At 38.4% G+C, this 19,511-nt stretch overlaps 1 protein-coding gene across 2 annotated transcripts in view; it reads right to left on the bottom strand.

Annotated features, from left to right (window-relative positions):
• Nucleotides 1-246: 246 nt before the first annotated feature.
• wdr70 (WD repeat domain 70) overlaps nucleotides 247-19,511 on the bottom strand; it is a 37,371-nt gene continuing 18,106 nt past the window's right edge. For both annotated transcript variants that reach the window (XM_029515504.1, XM_029515503.1), the window contains exons 11-18: nucleotides 15,858-15,957; nucleotides 15,415-15,499; nucleotides 15,179-15,317; nucleotides 8,874-8,974; nucleotides 8,032-8,111; nucleotides 6,048-6,164; nucleotides 3,465-3,627; nucleotides 247-2,901 (exon numbers count right to left, since the gene is read on the bottom strand). In XM_029515504.1, coding sequence (XP_029371364.1) covers nucleotides 2,814-2,901; nucleotides 3,465-3,627; nucleotides 6,048-6,164; nucleotides 8,032-8,111; nucleotides 8,874-8,974; nucleotides 15,179-15,317; nucleotides 15,415-15,499; nucleotides 15,858-15,957 — 873 coding nt within the window. In that variant the 3' untranslated portion in view covers nucleotides 247-2,813. The remainder of the gene's footprint in view (nucleotides 2,902-3,464; nucleotides 3,628-6,047; nucleotides 6,165-8,031; nucleotides 8,112-8,873; nucleotides 8,975-15,178; nucleotides 15,318-15,414; nucleotides 15,500-15,857; nucleotides 15,958-19,511) is intronic.

Raw genomic sequence — 19,511 nt, 5'->3', positions numbered from 1 at the left:
TTTCCAGAAGCCTCTGTGTGCCCTGCCACTCCTCAGTACCATACATTAATGCATGTACACTGTGACCACTCGCCCTCTCATCTTCACAACTGTTCCTTGGCGAGTAGTCCCTCATTTTCAATGCAATGGTAAACAAGCAAAAAGGAAAGATGCGAAGGAATCCTCAGTGTTAATATTAGAAGAAAGGATTGCATTTGTTTTCACTCCTTAGTGTGTTAACACCTCTGTGAAAAAAAAGAAAAAACCTGCCATGTTGTCTCACTTGTTTTGTGTTACAGAACCAAAGCTCTCGGCAAACTTTATTTTTGTACAATATTCATTTTATAACTTTTTACAGAATTAAACTTGTTTCTATTAAATGAGTGTGTCTCCCGGTATTCTGCCATGTCCAAAAATTCATTGGTGCCAGATGGTGCTAATTTGATGGAAATGTGTTTTCACAATCATGTTTAAAAAGAAAGAAAGAAAGAAAGAAAATCCGGGATGAAATTTGGGTGAAATGGAGGATGATTTGAGTCATGGCCTTGGTAGTGTGGCGTCCCCTCCTGTTCTACATTCCTGAACACCGGCCTGGGGTTGTACAGTAAACAAAAGCAAGCAGTAAAGCGCCACTGAGCTGTAAATCAAGGCGCTCCAGAATGTTTCCACTCGGTAAAGAAGAAATGTAAATGCTGATGAGAAAAGAGCTGACAGTGAGTCATTAAGCAGGGGCTCAAGGTGAGTAAGCTGAAGTACATCAGCTGTTTTGGTTTCAATTGCAAGTCGTCATAATACTAACAACTAAACGAAGTAACATTTCAATATTTCAAAGGACCCAAAGGAAAAGTGTCATGACATAATGTATTTTTCTGTCAACAACTTCCATGAAAAGTCCAAAACAGACATTACTCCGAACCTTGGAACCTTATTAGGTATTGTAGCTGTGCGTTTCCTTCAGTGTAAGTCAGTAGGTTTGGATTTGGAATTGATGGGGAAGGAACAGTTTGTTTGGGTGGTAAAAAAACCTATTGAAATTAGTCATATTCATCCTCAAACCATCTTAAATGTAGTTTCAAGGTAGGTAGAGACAGTTTTTCTTGAGTTAGAGCCAGTCCAAATGTTTTTCTAACTGGATGAAATGGCCTTTAATAGGCCTGTGCTGTATCTTAAAAGTTCCTGTACCTGGAGGTCAGCTTCCGCTTGCCTTATGTGGCAACTGGTTCATCACTTGGCGATGAGGACCTTGAAGAAGACTTCTCCAGTTTCGTAGCTCCTAAAAACATCAGTCTTTATCTTAGTCCTCCCATATTTCTTGTCCTGGAATTTGTTTCTTTTTCTAGCGATTTTATGGACACAGCATGTTTTCCAGGACACTGAGACTTTCAGTTGTCTGCTTGTAATTTTGGTTGGCGAGAAAAGACAGAAGATTGTTTTGACAGTTTCGCCCATTTTAAGTCACAGAATAAAAAAGCTAAAGCCAACTAAATGGCTGATGTACACTTTTAAGGCGTTCCATTGCGCTTCACAATAAAAGGCAACATCAGATATCAGTGGAAGCTTTTATCATTTCTGTAAGATTCAAATTTGTACTGTCGCGAGACATTTGAACCAAAATCTCTCACTGTTATACTTGAAAGGACTATGCACATGTTGTAGGCAGAGGCTGTCTTCTGGAAGGTTGTGTAAAGAACACAAACATGGATTTCATTAGATCTGCCTGTACTGTACAGGTCATTCAAGGGAATCAAACAGAAAATGAGCAATTCTTTTTGTTTTTGCAGAAACAATGCAACATTACAGTCTGGCTGTGGTTATACCTACATTTAATCTTAAACATTTAGGTATAAAGCATTTGAACCCCTTAGAGATGTGATGCAATTTGTTGGTGGAATCTTACCATGAAACCTCATCCTACATCATCACATTGGTAAATGTTCGTAAGTCAAGGTTCATAGTCTCATAGTCTTTATCAGCAAATAAAAGTTGTCAACTAAGCATGCAGTTCACTGAGCAAGACTGTTAAATGTTCTTTAAAGCCACATAAAATGTTACTAAGATTAAAGATATTGATACATTTTTGGAATAGAATGAAATTCTAAACGAATCATTGATTTAACAGATCTGTTAAATCTGTGCAAAATGTATTGTGTAAAGACTTGATTTATATCAGCCAAACTAACATCCTCTTTGACCAGACCTGAGTATACTGTGCATCTGCAAGTTTGAGTTAGTTAGAATTGAGCCTTGTATTTAAAACAAACAAACAAACAAAAGTATTTTATGGGAGAATCCCTTTGATCAGCTGGTAAAAATGTATTTGTCACTCAAGATTTCACTTTGGATAAAATTTATCTCTGTTTGACAAGAGAATATAAACTCCTATGTAATTCTAAAGATGGAATACAGTGTGACAAAGAAAAATAAAATATACACATTCCAAAGTATAAAAAAATTTCTTTGCAGATTACTTTTTACAAACTGGCAAAAAAGCTGGTGACCAGACCAGACCACAAAATCTGGAGCTGATGTTTGAAGCATTAGTAAACTCTAAAAATGGGTGGAGAGGGCATTGGAAAGATCAAAATCAAGTCAATACGATCCAAAAAAAAAAGTCTGAATTTTTCCAGTGGTTGGATGAATTGCTATGTGCTTACAGCTAACACATTGGCAAGCATATAAATACGTGTACACGATGTGTAAAAATTCCAGAAGGGAGGACGAAGACTGTGCTCTTAAGTCATTACTTGATCGTTCTATGCAGAGTTTGTGACTGTGAATAACTGAAATCACAAACCCACCCTGTCAACTATCCGATGGGCTGCTGTTGAAACCTTTCAGATCTTGCGTTTCTTCCACTCTGGTTCCTTGTTAGATTCCTCATCCTCGTCTGATTCCTCTGCAAACACGGGCTCTGGTTGGGTCCTAAAGGGATTTTCAAAAGCAACCTATGATTTAACAACTTCAGAGGATAGAAATTGTTATTTACAGAAAAGAGAAAGATGACAGATAATAAGAAGATAGATATTATAATACGGCCATTTGCCTACTGCCTGGGGGAGAGCAAACTGTTACCAATGGTGTATACCATTTAATCTAATACAATTATCAATATGTTGAATTACAGGTTATATGCTGGCTGTACTTTATGTGAACCAGGCTGCTTGCTTTGGCTCACAGTTCTGTTCCACTCACACGTAAATGTCTGAGTCTGATTGGGATCTAAAGTTGTCTTAATCTCATCATACCTGTAAAACTGTACAGCTCTTCAAACATTTATATGTCACACCAGTAGGAAGAAACCCAAGTACTATCACATCATTGGCAGCCGTGCTAGTACTCAGCTTACACTGCTAATGAGAAGCAGCCAAGCAATGAGAGAAGATGAGTGAGTGAGTAAGAGAGAAACAGTGTGGACAGGATGTGCTGATGGTTCTTTTTTTTTTTTTTTTTTTTTTACAAACGAAAAAGAAATAATATTGTCTTACTGTTTATATGCTGGAGCAACCCAGTAAGGGTTCTCTGAAGCATCCTTGGCGTGACGTAGAATAGCCTCTCGTGGGTTGCTGTCATCTGTTTTGTCCAAAGCTATATTCTTCACAATGAATGAAGACAGAGTGCCTCCATGGGCTGCTACTCTACCTCCACGACCTGCCAGCACACACGGTCATTGGATTAGTTTTGGTTAAAGGTTATGTAAAAAAATACACCTTTTAATGTTGCATGACAGAATTTTTTCAATCTAACATGCATTTTTCAGAGGGAGAACAATATGCCTGACTTCAGTATGATGTGCTATTTTACCAATACACACAGATCGCAGTGTCGAGTTAGTGTTGATGTGTTATTAACTTTCACTTAAAGTTAATAACACATCAACACACACTACTATAGCTCCAAAAAAAAAAAAAAAAAAAAAAAAAAGGTTTAAAAGTTAGCGAAACCAAACCCATCATGAAGCATGATAGTTACTAGTGAGGAGAAAAGTGATATGGCAGTCGGTGCAGCCAGATCATGTCATCATCCTCTAATCTACCATGACCTACAATTCTCTGTAAACAATTACATGATTTAGCATCAAACATCATTAAACAACAACTGAAGTCCACTTCAGCGTTTCATTTGAATTTATGACTTTACATGACATTGTATTGTCTATCTGAAACCTTTCCAATACTTTATACTACAGCAGCAGGTTATCACATTATGAGGTTTTTATTACTTTGGATAAAGTTCTGTCTTGTACAGTTCTGTCTCAGAAAGCAGTAAATAAAAGCTGCAGTCATCTCTCCTGGAGTTACTGTACATCTGTGCTGCTGGCTGGACTTGACTCCTCTTAACGGAGCTTTTGGGGGTAGAAAGCGTCCGGCTTTCCAGACAGGGCGCTATTATTGGTTGTCATAAGATCAGAGTTAGGATAGGCAAAGACAAATGCACACATGTGCACGTGCACACACACTTAAAGACAAAGCGATCTCCGACTGTAGCTGGGCATTGGGATTGTTTAGGATTGTGAACCACTTCTTTCCATTGCTTGTAAGCATTCAGTCGTCCACCAGCATTACCTTGCAGTTATGCAAGTCCATTCACACCAAGAATAAACAATATGTAGACAGCCTGTCATCTTAAAACCACTGGCCTGTTATCAAGTAGTCAAACTTACTTTCATAAGAGTGACCTACATTTTAATTTGCAGACTGTTCAATTTACTTTTCAGCTGTCCTCTCAACCTTTGTGACTCTACATGTTTCCATACTTATATACAATACCATGCAAAGTATTGGGCTAATGTAATTTATTCAAGCAGTGTTCCTTTCTTTACACTTTTATGAATGTTAAGTGTTTTCTTACTTAGAATTGTGACTTATAACTCTGAATAGTGAGTAAAACACACAAAACACTGATATTCTTAAATACCAGCCTCCTTTGAAACAATACTTTTTTTTGATAGCTTTGTGGTAAATTTCTTTTTCTGTGTTGTTGCATGTTCCATAACTGCAAGCAAACATATTTTTTGGCTCCGAGTGTGAGATTGTTTTTTTCACCATGGAATCATCAGGATGCTGTCAGGACATAGTACAGAAGGATTAAGTGAAATAACAGTGAAAGTGAAAAGACACAACCAAATGCAGCGGCAAAGAGCCAGCTGGAATACAATGAAGCAGGAAGTGTTGTCTGGGTCCTTGGCTTATTGGAACAAATCTCAAACTGTATCTCTGATTATATATAGTTGTGGTTGTGTATATTGCAGCATAAGCATTGGTAATGGATTCCAGAAAAAGTTCAATGAATCATTATGTCCCAGCAATTAAAAATATGAAGCAACAGCAGGCTACAATGAGTCTTTGAGAGGCCAAGTGGGAGCAGTGGTGTTATAGCTCTTGACTTCATCTGAATTGCATAATACGGAACACATCAACAACCATGTCCACTTACAAACATGACTAATAATACACTGCTAAAACAAAAGTAGCAGTGTAGCCATACACCGCTTCACTTATATTTAAATGACAGTTGTGCTTCCTCTCCATCCTGTCCCCACATTGTTTTGTGTCCATTTGAACACCCATGGGCATGCTATTCTTAAAAATGAGCCGTGATCAGCTGCACAGTTGATGCACTGCTATATGAAGGCAGTGGGACGACAGACTAGTGTCTGAAATCAGTGGCACAACATTTCAGTGTTATTTTAAGTTATGCACAAGCAGAGTGTGTTTCCCCATCATCACCTAAACTTAAATTTTCCTACCAGTTTCACAATATACCAAAAATCCATTCAAACATTTCATGATATATTAGCATAATATAAATACTACATGTGACTGAAAAAACAAAACAAAAAAAACAAACACACATTGATTGGATGATGACATTGATTATTTAAAAGGTTAAATACAACCCTTTTGAGCCATATGCCTGGCAGAGCAGCCATTTTTTTCCTCATCATAATAGCAGAGGTGATACGGGCATGTTTTAAACTGCCTCATGCCCTATTAGTATTCTATTAATTTATAGTTGTTTTCTTTTTTGTTTCTTCTGTTAAAAAAAAAAAAAAAAAAAAAATTCAGTACCTGGTCCGGACACTGGAGGCTCAGGTTTGTGGGATTTCTTTGGGTCAAGTCTATCCTTCTCCAGCTGTTTACGTGTACTCCGCTGTCGAGCCTCTCTGAACATGGGTAAGGCATGAGCTGAAGACACACAGGGTGAACATGAATAACTAAGTTGCTCAGGTAACAAGCTCCAATAACACAGTTATAATGAAGAGGCAGGTTGTCTGAAAATAAGTTCAGTTTTTGCAGCACATGTATGTAAATTTCTTACCTGAAAAAAAAAAGATGCAAAGCTGAGATTTCAGAAAATTAAGAAACACATTCTCACCTATTACTACACTTTTTGTGGGGCGAGTGGTGTTTATGTGAAAATACACACAACTGTTAATCCCTGGTAGCAGCTCTCCTATTGTGTACTCTTTCTGCCATAGTGCACACCACCATATTCATTATATCCCCCATGTTTAGATTCAGACAATTACTCTACCACTCGTCACACTTTTGTGAGCACTATCACAATAAAGGCCTCCAGCACTTAAATCTATGAGTGTGCGAGTGAACATGTCCATGAGTGTGAATGAGTGCCCTCAATGGTGTGTGAGAAAGAAAGTGTGTGTGTGTGTGTGTGCGTGCGCAACCATTTGTGCTTGTGTAAAATAAGTGTATGTTCAGCTCTTCACCACAGAGGTTACAAAGAGACACTTTATAAAGGGCCAGATAAAGTGATTTTCCATTCAGGAGCCCTGTCGCTGTTTAGTGTTAATTCTTCTCCTCCACGCTACATTAAGCAAAAAGGTTACTGTTAACAGATTCCCTCGCTTTTCTCAATGGGCCATCACTTGCTTCCTGTCCCCTTTAATTTTCCAGTGACAGGGCACCAAGTGCGTCACTCTCTGCTTGTGTCAGTCAAATGCCTGCCTACTTCACACCCTGTTGGCATGGCAATGAAATCACATGATGGATCTGAAAAGGCTTCAGCAGCCCAAACAATAAATGGCGTCTAAATTGTGTCATCTTAGCAGCCATTCAGCGACAACACAATGACAGCTGTTCAGTCCGTGGAGGTTCATGACTTCAGTCTGGGGGCAATGGAGTGCGAGGCACGCACAAAAGAGATGATAGCCTCGTGTGTTGGTGATATGACAGGATGACAGGTAGGGGTGGTGTGTGTGCTAGATCACGCCAGAGGAGGCTGTTCCTAGCGTGATCAGCTGTAACTGCACGCCACATGGCTGTTGCATGGCACAGTGCCCTGCGGGTGTCCATCCACTCATCCACACCCTACTCCATCAGCTAATGGGCCTGTTAAAGCGCTGAATACTCCTATTTCTCACAAAGCTGCCAGTAGAAGATTGGTAGGAGTATGCTTAAGAGAAGCAATAGAGCAGCATGTAACCAAGTTTAAATTCAAATTCAAATTTATGATTTAGTGCCAAATCATAAAAAAGTTACATCAATGCACTCTCCGAAGAGTTATTAAAGAGATCCAACAAATCACCCCAAGAGCAAGCACTGGCAGGGTGACAATGGCAAGGAAAAACTTCCTTTAAGAGGCAGAAACCTCAGGCAGAACCAGACTCAGGGAGGGCAGCCATCTGCCTGGACTGGTTGCGTTTAGTATTCTTGTTCTTTATGTTCTTTGTAACATGCTCCATTTGTCACACCATGCACTTGGAAGAAGTTCCTGACACGGTTTTGTTGGCATCTATTCACCGTAATATCATGTGAGAAGCAGTCCAGACCAGATGGGGTGTTGGTTCACAATGACCTAAACTGGTGGGACGCTAGAGGGCACTTCACTAATTGCTTCAGTCATTGTTTACTGATTAAAGGTGATGTGTGTAATGACAGGCCATGTATAAAAAGGCAAGGGGGCAGAAGATAATTAAAGTTTCTTTAGTGGTGACTCCATTTTCCTTAGAAGATATGGCACTTAAAATAAATATTCGAGTGATTATATTCGATAATATTCGAGTGTCTGTGTGTGTATATACAAGAAACTTACGTGTGATGATGTAATCTTGTGTTAGCGTCTCTGCCTGTTTCTTTTTCGGCTTGCTCTTCACAACACATAGTTTAGCCCCTCTGGAAAAGAGCCAGTCAGTTACAAATTACGCTGTTTAAAAGTAACATACAGAAAACAAGAGATAAAGTCTCAGTAATTCAAATGAAGAGGCTTAATTAATTTATCACAATTTATCATAGAGCTACAGGCTAATATTATTAGACTAATATCACAGAATGCAAGTGTTGAATGGAAAACATGAAAAATACAAACAAAGAGCCATATTGATGCACCGAGTGACATTATAAACAATGAGTGATTCAGTTATGGTATTTGCTTTGACTAACACAAAGACAGATGTTGAGTTTGAGAAATATCTCCAAACATCTGGGTCCAATATTTTATCCTGCCAACTTGACAACAGCATTTTAAATATCAGTTATTTTATCTGCATTGGGCACATATAATGCTTTGCTAGTCTTATCAACCACTCAAAGTGCTTAACAATGTTGGCGCTTAACATTCAATCATTTATATACACTTTGATATTATGCATACAAATAGAGCAATTCTACCATTCATGCACACTAATGCAATGATAGAACGGAGGCAATTAAGGTTTGGTGTCTTGTCAAAGGACATCTTGATATGTGGACTGCAGGAGCCAGGAACTGAATCACCAACTTTCTGAGCAGTGGACGACCCATTTATGTATATTTCCAATAAGAGAGTTCTATAGCATGTCAACAGCTATAGCGTTACGAGTTAGGAAGATAAAATCACTTGATTGTTTTTAGTCCTGTTAAGGCAATGACAAATAAAATTGCACCAACTACACATACCTGTGGCTTTTGACTGGGTCATAGTAGACTTTGGCCAGTCCATTCCCAGTTCCTACCATTATTTGGTTGAGCTTTGGATGCCACAGGCAGCGAACGACACTCTGAAGTACACACACAGGGAGACAGCAACAAGATGCACGTAAATTTTTGTGTACAATAATTATATGCGTTACATTTAAGGAAAGGGGACAGTGGGGATCAGGCCCAGTGTGCTTTGCTGCTCTAGTTGACTATATTTGGTTGTTGGGATAAGGGCTGGATCCCTCAGTCTGTGTGTGACAGATGGCCGTGTGCCAATAGGCAAATGTGACCACATTTATCCAGAGGTGTGTGTATGTGAGAAAGCGAGAGACAGACAGAGCAAAAGAGGGGCAGGGTGGAAAATACAAGCAGAGTTAATGAAAAGTGATGAAGTCCCTCTGTTCAGTCTGTGATACATGAGCTATATAGTAAAGTGCTCGATTTCCATCAGTAGTGCCTCATTTCTTCTCACAAACTCTTGAAGCATCACAACTTTCTATAATGACTCATGCCAAATAGTGTCATCATGAACATACGTCTGCACATTTGGTGATTGAGTGATTGAGCATTGGCCGCCACATTATGTACAATAGAGAAGGCAAACTTAGGGGTTGGGGGTCTCAGACAGTAACCATTGGATGGGGGGTGGGTAGGCCTGTGACTGGGACGTCCAGCTTCTGTAACGATGAAAGCTGCTTAGCGCCCAGCTGTTCAACTTCCCACCAGGATACCAGAAGAAGGAGTCTCAATCACACATACAGTACATGTACACGCACATACAAGAAAGTCCTCATGCATATACAAAGAGGAAATGCTATCCTTTTTGGTATGTGTTTTACCACAGTGTTACAATATGAAAACTATGAAATATAACTTACGTTATCGTAAAACATAAAAGACCCAGCATGCTAAAGCTCTACCACAACATATTTGAAATTACTCAATACGATATTTTTTTAAATATGTGTCTTTGTTTGTGCTAGGAGTGACTTAAATAATTCAGAAGCTACAAAAATTTTACAGGAACATCACAGATATATTTATATATTACAAGGCCAGCAGCTCAGCTTGTGTGTGCGTGCATGTGTGTGCAGCTCATGAGACAGATGAGGGTTAATCTGCTCAACCAGATCATGAGCCAGCTGTAATTGATAGAACACTGTGGAATATGCTTCAAACAGGATGTGCTTAACATGAGCCTCACATATTCCTTTCAAATACTGGTAGATATAAGATAATGCCGAAATACATTTCAAAAAAATAAGCTCATAACAACATTAAAATAAAAATTCACTGTGGACATTGTGCTGTATTATCTCAGCATAGCAATTGTTGATTTAACAAATGAGTAAGCTGTGAAAACTGATGTTATTGCCAATAGAATGTTTAACAGCTGTATCAACATGTATGTATCATGACCAACTGTAGTCTACTCGCTGTGGATGTGCTTCAGTGTAAACGTGTAATGAGTTATAAATTGCCCTGACAGGGTTGCTGAAGCAACATGGACAGTCCCTACACGCTAGAGAAGGGCGAGACGACAGCTAGGAATTCTGTTACACTTGACAGGTACCGTCGAAGCCTGAGGCGAGGCACAATGCAGCCACAAAATGGAACACTGAACAGCGATAATTGAGAAAATAAAAGTGAGAATACAGGCAGTTAAATTAACTAGAAAAACTGCTTTTTCAGAGTCAAACAAATAATTCTGTCAACAGTACAGCAAGCAAAGGCGAAAGAGCAGCGCAGCCTAAAACAGACCAGTTCGGTGGGGCCCACCCCCAGATGGATTTAGTGAGATATCATCAGCCAAGTACAGCTCAGCCCAGTCCAATAGTAAGACTGCTTTCCAGATATTCAGAGCAGCATGTTTACACTCTAGGAACTCCTGTTTATGCTCCACGTCCACAAAATTACATCACATCATGAAGGAGGAAACTTTAATCAGTCAGCTCCTCAGTAGCAGCCATCATTGTCCCATCAGATTAACATACCAAAGGCTGATTAGGGATAAATATGACCACAGCCACTTGCCTAATATGTATGGTCATTACGAAATAAAGTTATGCAGCACTAGTGGGACACACCAGTCACAGCTGTGTCCCTTGTTTAGTTGTTAGTGAGTGGATCCAAATGCACACTGCTTCTGATAGGCAGAGTAAGAGAAACCAGCAGTAAGGGAAAAGCTGCTCTCAGCACACCAGTTACACAGTGAGTGTGCACATGTCCAAGAAGTCTGTAATTACTATCGACTGCTTTACTGGAACAACTGGCAGGTTATATCTTGCAAGATTTAGTTGGTAAGCACAACTAAGATGATCATCTTGGTTGTGTAAGCACAACCAAGCTTGGATGGTGAAAGGAAAGTCGATGATCAAAAAATAAAAATAAGGAGTTAAGACTTTCCTTTCACCATCCAAGCTTGGTTGTGCTTATTGAGGATAAAAACCCAACCATTCATATCAAAGACCTCCTCAAACAGCATAGCACAGAGAGAAGCTTGCTAGCTAAGAGCTATCAAGCATGATGTGATGGTAGATGTAGTATGTGCAAAGAACAACTAATGAAGCCCACAAGAATATTTCTCCACCTTCAAAAATTCCTCACCGTGATGACAAATCCTGTTTTCACAGTAGGGATGATGATTTTTCTCCCAAGCAAAGGCTCAAACTGATTTTCAAAATATCCAAGAACTTTTTCTAATTATTTCTGTCTTTGACCTGTGAGCTAAACTGACTTCAAAAGGATTGGCACCAGCCTGTCATTTGAGAGATAATGAGGAGCAAAATGATGTCTTTAAATGTGTTCTAAATAACCCCACAGTGTTCTACAAGTGCAAAACAAATATGGATGCTGACAAGTGTAGGCGATCACATAATGTATTGCACCTACCGACATTACACACAGATATTACAAAGAGTGCATGACGGCTGCAGATTTCCCTGGGTTTTTCTTTTGAAATCCAGCTAAAATCAAGCTTAGTGCTCTGAGACCTGGGGTCTAACCTGGTTCCTGCCACTTTTGATGGACTAAGATAAGCTTAAAGTGTCTGAAGTATTTACCAAATGAGCCAAAAACAGCCTCCACTTCCATGCACACCCCACAATCCAGGTCTGGGGTTATATAGACTGTTTAGTTAGAAATGATTGGTGGCCCTTCCTTTCACTCGCGTGTCTGGTATGCCACTTTATAAAGACCGCACTTAAATTCTTGGGTGATCTGAGAGGCAGATGGCTGATGTAAACATAGTAAATAGCACATTCATTAGGTTCACTGAGTGCATGTCAACCAGATAAAACTGATCTCTTACTAAACTAAATTTTCTGCATTAGAATTTTTATAGAAAATGTAGTCAAATTATTGAGAGGGACTAGGGACATATGATTACACTTGATGGGGAAGCTGAATACATTTTGCAAAGGCTTGGAATCTTAATTAAATTAAATAAACTATTGAATCTGAATTGCTTTTAAATTATTACAAAATGTATTAGGGCAATCTAGTAATAACCCCTTACTATCCTACTGTAAACCTTCTCCTTAGATCCAGATAATGTCAAAATATCAAAAACAAAATATTGAGAAAGCAATTTTGAACAACGGATTACCAATCCCTTTAATGGTCACTTTTTTAATTGAGTTTTAGAAAGATTATGAAGTACATTAATACACTATGTGTAATGCTCCCACTCCATCCATGAGGTCACTCAACACAAAATGTTGATGCACAAACCAAAGCATTTCATCAAAAGTAGTTAAAGGAATGACAGAAACAAATAGTTTAAATATGTGGATGCCTTCAAAGGTTAAATGGGATGATTTTCTTTTGGTAGGGAAAAGAAGCTTGATTAAAATACTTTAACTGATACCATATAAAGTTTGAGAGGTTAGGAAAATTAAGACAAATAAACCATTGCCAAGGGACAATTGGCAGCCTGTACCTGTCTCATAGTTTTTTGTGGAAAAGGTTTGACTTTATGGGAAATCTAACGGATTTCTCTAAGCACGATGGGCGACGAGACAGGAAGAGCTTTTGCAGTTCTTCATGCAAAACTGAACTGAAGCTGCATTGGCAGATGGTGGAATGAATGTAAGGTCAATAAAATAGTTTCCAAATGTTTGCCCTCTTTAGAGGATAAGGAAAAAAAGAAGAAAGAGGTAGGTTGCTGTTCTAAAGAGACTCTTTGACCCGAAATGTCAATTTCTTTGATGCCTATAGCCATGGTCACCAAACTGTAAAATGATTGCAAATTCCAAGTTCCATCTAATTTGGTTCACTCTCCTTAAATACAAACAAACAACAACTGCTAAATACAAAGACTTCATTGCATATGTTGTTGTGTTGTGCATGAATAAATAATAACACCCATGTCGCCTTTTACAAGACACAAGTCAAGAGTAGTTCAACTTGGTGACACTGTTTACCTTCGTCAGGCTGAGTAGCCTACCACCAGCAGCTAACAACAGGTTGTTTTAATTTTGAGAAACACTTAGTAAAAGCAAGTGTAAGAAATTGGAATGACAACGAGCTTTGCAGGTAGGTACACTGAAGTATTTCCAGTCAGTTGGCACTCACTGGGTAGACTGACACTACTTAAGCGATTTTATTTATTTCAAGCACTGGAATTATTCTTTCCATTTTTATAACTACAGATTTCTGCACTGAGGGTTCAGGTGGCTCGCTTAATTGAAATATCTATGCAGACTTATGCTGAAGTTCAACAGCTGTTTGACACATTATTATATGGTAAGTACATGCAATCCAGTTATTTTTTTTTTTAATTTAAAGCCTGTAATGAAGTGAAATTCAGGTTAAACATTGATTAGAAATAGTGAAAAATTAAACTGAATTCAATCTTAAACGTTCACGTAGACAAAATGGGGCCAACCAAAACACAAACTGCCTCACCTCCCCTCCCCTCCCCTCAGTTAGTACAACTGTGCAGTGGGGTGTGGATGCTGTGCCAAGGTTTGTAAGTGAACAGCAGCTGGCTGGCAGAGCAGGAGGATACATACACAAAAACACAGCTTTTGTCTCTTCCCCCTCTATAAAACATGTTCACTCAATGACCCGTGTGAAAAAGTCATGCCTTAGCCAGAGACAGCAAGTTAGAAGCCATTAGCCTCTCTTGGTCCTCACTGTTATGACTACAGATACACAGTGCTAAATTTGTTGAAAAGGGATTGAAGAAGTAGGGATGGAGAAGAAGCAGGAAGCGACGAAGCAGAAGTTTTTCTATTTAAGACAGCACTTCTGCCCTGCATTTTATCACTGGGGCTGGTTGTCCTCACTGAATGAATTTCTGAGAAAAGAGGATTAGTAAAAGTACAGCATATGCTAAGTGATAAGTGTCAACGGTGTAGTCGGTCTGAACACGTTCATTGTGTCTGTATATAATAACATTTTAAATGTAACTAAAAGGACATGCATGTGAAATCATCACTACCTGTCCTGTCACAGGTTTGTGAGAATGATTTGAAGCAAGGAAAGATCGCATTACTGCATTTTCTCCAAGTTTACCTCAGACCATATTTTGCTCCACTCTCTCCTCCATAGCTCTTCTCATCTTCCTCTGTACTTTCCCTCTAAACAATGCTACTGTTAATTTTTCATCCAGGATTAAGATGGGGAAAAACTGCACATATGCTGCTATATAAACTGAGAGATGGAGAGCTTTTGAGACAGTGATTTAAAAGAAAAATATCCCCTGATGGCCAGAGGACTGGTTTATTTGATATTTGATCTCTCTTTCTAAGAGATCTGGTATCAGTTCAAATAATATTCTAATTGATTTTGGAGACTGTCTCTAGTGTTGTTATTTCAAGATTATAAATAGAAGCTAATGACTACACAGTTCTGGATATGCCTCTTCAAAACTCCTTGGTGTACAAAACTAGCTATATTTTCTGTTCAAAAATAGCTTCCACATGTTTAAATACCAGCTAACATAAATAACAGGATGAAGCTGTAATCTACTGGAAGCAGTCTGTACTGGGCTAAATAAGAAGTTAAATCAATCGACGAAATGTGACAATAGAATACTGTTGTATTTTAAACATGTAATCATACAAAAGCATTTTAAAGGAAATTTTGTGTGAATCCAAACTGCTAACAAAGAGAAAAAATTATATCCCCATTGGTTTCATTGTGCTTTCGAAGGGATTTGCTATGTGTCTTTTCCACTGTGCATAATTCTGAATCATTTTGGTTAGTAACCAACATATCATATCAACCAGCTGAAAAACCTCTTGTAATGAGTTGGTTGTGAAGAATGAAGAACTTACTGCATCAGTGACATCTATTTCGTAAACTCTCTGAAAGGTCGCTCGGTCAAAGAAAACCAATTTCCCACTTCCCTCATCCCTTTTCACTGATGTCCCAGTCACAAGAAGCTTGTCATCTGGACTAAAACAGCAGTCCGTCCTAATAGGAGAAATTACAAAACAGACAGTGAATTTGCCACCCATGCGTAACAGGAACAGCAAACAGACTGTAACAGATGATGATTAAAAATGCTCACATGGAAAAATAGTTTGTTAAGCCAGTAGCTGCATTCACAGGCTTCCTGAAGTTGCGTATATCCCACATCTTCAGAGTGTCATCACCTAGAAAAAACAGAGGGAGTGATGTATAAATCTTAAGATTTATCCTTCTGAAAGTAAGTAGTATTGAAATTTAATAAATAAATTTTAATTTAATAAATTGTTTACTTTCTAACTGGTGTACCACATTTTCCTTAAATTGATTGTTTTTATCTCTTGCTAATCATCTATGTTTTGGACGTGGTGCTCCCTATTTAGTTGCACAATGAGAAAGGAGATTCTTTTTTTCAGGTCAATAATCAAGCATTGGACATAAAAAATGGTGGCTCCAAGCCAGGCTGATGATGAATGCAACTTTGTGAGCAACATGAGCAATAGCTGCCTGTGGGGATTAGGCAGGAGAATGAGAACACTCTCTTACCTCCACGTGAAGCAAGAGTCATGCCATCATAGGAAAAAGAGAGACAGGAGGTGTCTGATCCTGGAGTGTGCGCTTGTCGACAGTGGAACTTTGTATGGACCTAGAAATAATGAGTAAAAGCAATTGATTGACCATAATATGTTGTTCACAGTTTAGAAGTCATGTGTAACACAACTGAAGTTTAAGACTGAGGGCCTATGTGAATGCGTATAAACATGAAAAGAGTACAAAGGTCATGACAGCAGCAGGTCACTCCTGTTTGTGTCTAAAACATAGACTTGTGCAAGTGAAAAAAAATTGAAATATTTGAGAAAATATTGTCTCAAGTGTATTTATATCATACTTTATCTTCATGATATTCATCACAAATGCATTTCAAAAGACGTTGCAGAAACTGAAAATAACCTGACTAGATGAAATTCATCATTAATCATAGAAAAAAAATGGATAGCTGGTGCAGTTCTGGCTTACTCTCTGCAGTTCCCATAAACATGCTGCGGTGTTTACTAGTGATCATAAATATTAAAGAGTTCATATAATCTCTTGATGAACTGCACTATGAAACTGACAATGATTTGTAACAGTACGACTTTTTCATTCTCTTTGTCTTCAAAACAAAACAAAGCAAAGCAAAAAAAAGTTTCCATTCCTTCCAAAGTCTGACTATGAAGCCTTCTAAATCCTCAGAAATACCAGCAACTTCACACACTGTACCAGTCACACTCAGTAGCAAGACTACAGACTGTGGATATTTACCTTGGAAAGCTTAAGTGCCTGTCTGGTATTTCGATTTTTCCTTCGGTTGTACCTGAAATAGTATTATAATATTCCTATTGCATACATTTTCCTAGCCAATAGCACACACCAGACACTGCTGGCCTGAGCTAACATCACCTCTTTATTGATTTTCTCTCATCATTAGCCATCCTCATGTTGCACATCTGAGCCAGTAACAATTACTGTGTCACATTAGAATATCAGCAACCAGCAGGATCATTTAACAAATACAGGCTTGCTTTCAGAAGTGCTTGAAGAAAAAGAAAGCTGGCAAAGAATGTAACTATCTAACATCAAACTGTCACTCCTTCAATTTTATACATCGTTATATTGTTAGAGAGGGGATCTAAGTCTTAATCTCAATTGATGTCATCAATTTTTATTCCTCACTCAGTAGGATGATGCCTTTACTAAGCTTCACTGACTGCAGCAGGATGGACCTGCTTCAGTTTCCAAGCAATAATGATAATACAGATTTCGAGGTTTGTGGATTTGGTGGTGGAATTTATAGAAACAACGATTAACTGCGGTACTCTTGATTCAAAAGTCATCTAAAATATTTAATCCAAGTCCCAGCAGCCGATGTATCCTTTGCAAACAGGAGCATTTTAACGCAGCTAAACTGCTGTTCAATGTACTTCGTCAGCACTTGCTCGGGGTAAGTGGTGTACTGCTGTAATACAGAGTGTGTGGCAGATTTACAACTCTAAACTGGAAATAACCCAGCTCAACAACCCCCAGCCTCATCAACACAAATAATTGCTTTTTTCTATCTTGCTTACACATATACACAAAGGAAAAGAAGTGAAGAAAAGCTGTAAATGACCAAACAAAATGTGGACAATAGTGAAAAAAGGAGCCGACTACTGAATAAATCCAAAGATGTCAAAATTTGTCAAATAAACTCTAACTGATACCTAAAAATAGATGCTAGTGGAAAACAATGGAATTTTCAGATTTTTATTTTTTGACTGAATTTTACACCAAGGGATGTATCTAATTATCATTTACATTAGACATTAACCTGATAATTTTTCCAATTAATCAAAACATTCAGTCTATAAAATATACCATTTACTAATTTCAAAAAATTACTTCAGTGCTTAACCAACTCAAAGTCATCTAATTACTGGTCAACAATTCAACAAGTCAACTAATTAACCAAATGTTTAAGGACTATTTGAATGCCTTTCTCTCCTCTCTGCACATTTACTCCCCTTCTTGTGCCGTAATTTTAGCTAGTTTCAAATTAAAGAGATTGATCATTAGTAGATGCTGGTGAAGCAATCGTCTGGAAAGTCAGCTTGCTGACACTCAAACAAACATAACCTTGGTTTATACGGCACAATTTCATTAATTCTAAACGGAATGCAAATAAATCAGTGAAAAGGGAATTGCAGCAATATAGGCTTTTGACCAAGAAAGGAGGATAAGGAATCTGGAGTGAGCGTAGAAGGCAGATAAGATAGAGAAATATAGGAAAGTGCTGGCAAAAGGAGCAGTGAAAGAATGGAGCGTGAGATGAATGATGTGTCCTCATGATACAAGAAACGGGGCCATGCTTCACTTCCAAAGTAAATGGAGGGAAGTTATTAACTTGAATGAGACAGATAACACTGTTACCTTGAACTGCAGATAACATGGATTCTACTTTTTCAGGCATCGGCCACTTAGCCTCTATAGTCTCCCCAGGGATAATTTTCTGCTTCATTTCATCACCATTTTCATCGTGCATTACCTTTGACTCAATTCCATTTTCCTAATTTTTTGATCTTTGATTATATACCCATTCTTTTATTTGCTACGTTAAAATTGAGTTGGCTGAGAAAGTTAAGAGGTCAATTTTAATGTATGCACTACATTTTCTAATCTAGTGGAACAGTGAGGCCATACACAATCTCACACCCAGTAAGTGGTAGCGAATGTATAATGTGTAAGGCACAGAATAGTTTAAGAACAGAATTTAAAGTACATGGTGCCTGAGTTTATAGAATTGTCTGCTCTTCTTGATCAGCCTTAAACACAGGCACAGGGGGCTTAACTTCAATCATGCATTCACAGTGGCCATTGCCACAGTTGTGTTATGTGCCCATGGACACGGACAATGGGAGCTTAACCAAACACAGAATTCCCATTCACTTAACTGTGGACACATGTAGATGTGGTAGGTACAAATAGTACGGACGGGATATATGGACTATGAACAAAAGGGTTGGCTGGGGTAGGGTGGGGGGGGTAGTTATCTTTTCTGTTGCACGAAGCTCAAAACCAATTGATCACAATGGGTCTTCCAGACATAATAGTCTGGGCTAGTTTCTAAATTTTCAGGAAAACACTTGTGACTGAAAGGTGCAGACCGCAAGGCAAGAATATATGGAGCCAAACATGTAAAAACATCACCATAAATCAACTGCAAGGGATAGGTCATGAAATGTACATTGTATAACTTTAGAGGGATGCACAGATGCTTTTCATTTTTTGTCTAAAAGAACTTGTTTCAAAACCCAATATTCACAATAGCCAAAGGTTTCCTCAGGTCAAATAGTAAGAAGAGTTATGAGCTCTTGTTTGCATCATTCAATTTTTTTCTCTTTTCATCCAAGAACTTTCCATTTAAGATGAACACCATCTGCTGTTATCACATGCTATTACCAGAACTAATGATCAAAAGAAAGCAGATCCAGGAATATACAATTATAATAGGCATACCAAATAAATGGATGAATCTAAAAAGTACCACTGTTAATGGAAGGGTTGTGGTTATTAAAGCTGCTTATATAAAACATACCCCATGCAGCTATTTCTAGATCATATACTGCTGTTGTGAAAGTGTTTATTTACTATCCCCGTGTTGGCTGGCATTGGTGGATGCCTTGG

The sequence above is a fragment of the Echeneis naucrates genome, chromosome 12, assembly GCF_900963305.1.
Source record: "Echeneis naucrates chromosome 12, fEcheNa1.1, whole genome shotgun sequence".
NCBI lineage: Eukaryota > Metazoa > Chordata > Actinopteri > Carangiformes > Echeneidae > Echeneis > Echeneis naucrates.
This window is presented reverse-complemented; position numbering and strand designations above follow the sequence as displayed.